Genomic DNA, 1,534 nt, shown 5'->3' on the forward strand with positions numbered 1-1,534 from the left:
CTCTCGATTGTCCGTCTGATGCTCGAATAATTCTGGTCGAGAAAATTACCAAAATTAACATTCAAAAACATCCTTTCGATCTTGTCCTATGGTTGGGTCGCAGTTTAAGCAGCTGTTGTAATAAAAGGCTGCGGCTGTAATGTAGTACTGTTTCCTACCACTTGACAGAATTCACATGGTTTCAGAACAAGACCCAAATTACGACCTGGCGGCTATGTAAAATGTTCCTAAAAAAAATTATATGCCCGGAACTGGCTTAATAAAGGTAGAGAAAGTGAAGTCCCCGGTACGTCGTGTGTTAGCCAATAGCTTGACCTTAATCATGTCCCGACGAAAAGCTATGCAACTGGATGACCTGAGCAAGAGCAGCATGTGGAAGAGAGAAAAGGGGGCCGAAACGAAACTGCAGGAACTCATTTTGCATCAGGAACGCCTGCCTAGCTCAACAAATTCAATTCGCAGAAAGATTCACAGCTCCACAAACTTGGAAGGTGGAATCTACCTATACATAACAAGAATCTAAATCTCCTAGCCTTTTCTGGGGCGGTTACTTTACTCATTTTAACCTATGTACACACTTGGAGAGATGGAGCCAAGCAAACAACTCCCATCCCTTGGGCGGCGGCGGCCTCCCCCTTCCCCCCCGAATGCGACGACCAATTCAGCCATGTAAAAATTGCGCATTCGGGAGGGAGATAGTCGCCGGCCATGGCGAATTGCTGGAAAACAATTCAGTCACTGGTAGCCGCCGAGGCCGGTGAGGAACAACTCGTGCGGGCGCAGCAGCGTCGGGGCGGCAAGGGGCGCGTGCGCCGAGGCCGCGCCGAGGTAGAAGAAGTCGAAGTCGGAGGCGTCGGGCACGCCGGCTGCGGCGTGGCAGAGCGCGCCGGCCATCTCGTCGGGGATGAGCGGCGCGCGGCAGAGCGGGCATGTCCTCTGGTCGTGCTCCATCCAGCGGTCCAGGCAGGCCCGGTGGAAGGCGTGGCGGCAGTTGGTGAGCCTGCGCACCTCGTCCCCGCCGCCGATGCCGCTCAGGCACACCGCGCAGTCCCCGCCGCCGCACTGCGCCGGGGCGAGCTCGTCGTAGCGCACCACGGGGAGCACCTCCTCGATGACCAGCGCCGACACGGGCCGGAACAGCAACTCGGCCCGCAGATGCGCCGACTGCTGGGCCGGCGCCGCCACGGCCTGCTGGTGCTGCTCGTGGTCGTGGTGGTGATGCGGCGGCGGGAGGACGTTGTGGTCGTCCCCGAGATCCAGCAGGTCGCCGAGGCCGACGGCGTCGAAGGCCCAGAGGAGGAACCGGCGGATGCAGCCGAGCAGGAGGAGCAGGTGGAGCAGCTGCTTCGGGAGCAGCAGCTCCGAGTACCCCACCGGGAACCCCATGCTATACTGCTGCTGCTGTGTTGCGTATCCCTTTGCCAAAACGTTGGTCCAGATTGGTGGTGTGTGTGTCCTCCCGGGGTCCTCAACCGGAGCTGGGCTGGGGGATGGTGTGGTGAATGAATGGAACGGCGATGCGCGGAACGGCAGG

At 58.6% G+C, this 1,534-nt stretch overlaps 1 protein-coding gene across 1 annotated transcript; it reads right to left on the reverse strand.

The window, feature by feature from the left end:
* Positions 1-388: 388 nt before the first annotated feature.
* Positions 389-1,534, reverse strand: LOC100838251 (E3 ubiquitin-protein ligase RHA1B). The gene has a single exon (XM_003580328.3). It carries the CDS (start codon positions 1,384-1,386, stop codon positions 736-738), a length of 651 nt encoding a protein of 216 aa, XP_003580376.1. The 5' UTR covers positions 1,387-1,534; the 3' UTR covers positions 389-735.

The sequence above is a fragment of the Brachypodium distachyon genome, chromosome 5, assembly GCF_000005505.3.
Source record: "Brachypodium distachyon strain Bd21 chromosome 5, Brachypodium_distachyon_v3.0, whole genome shotgun sequence".
Taxonomy (NCBI): Eukaryota; Viridiplantae; Streptophyta; class Magnoliopsida; order Poales; family Poaceae; genus Brachypodium; species Brachypodium distachyon.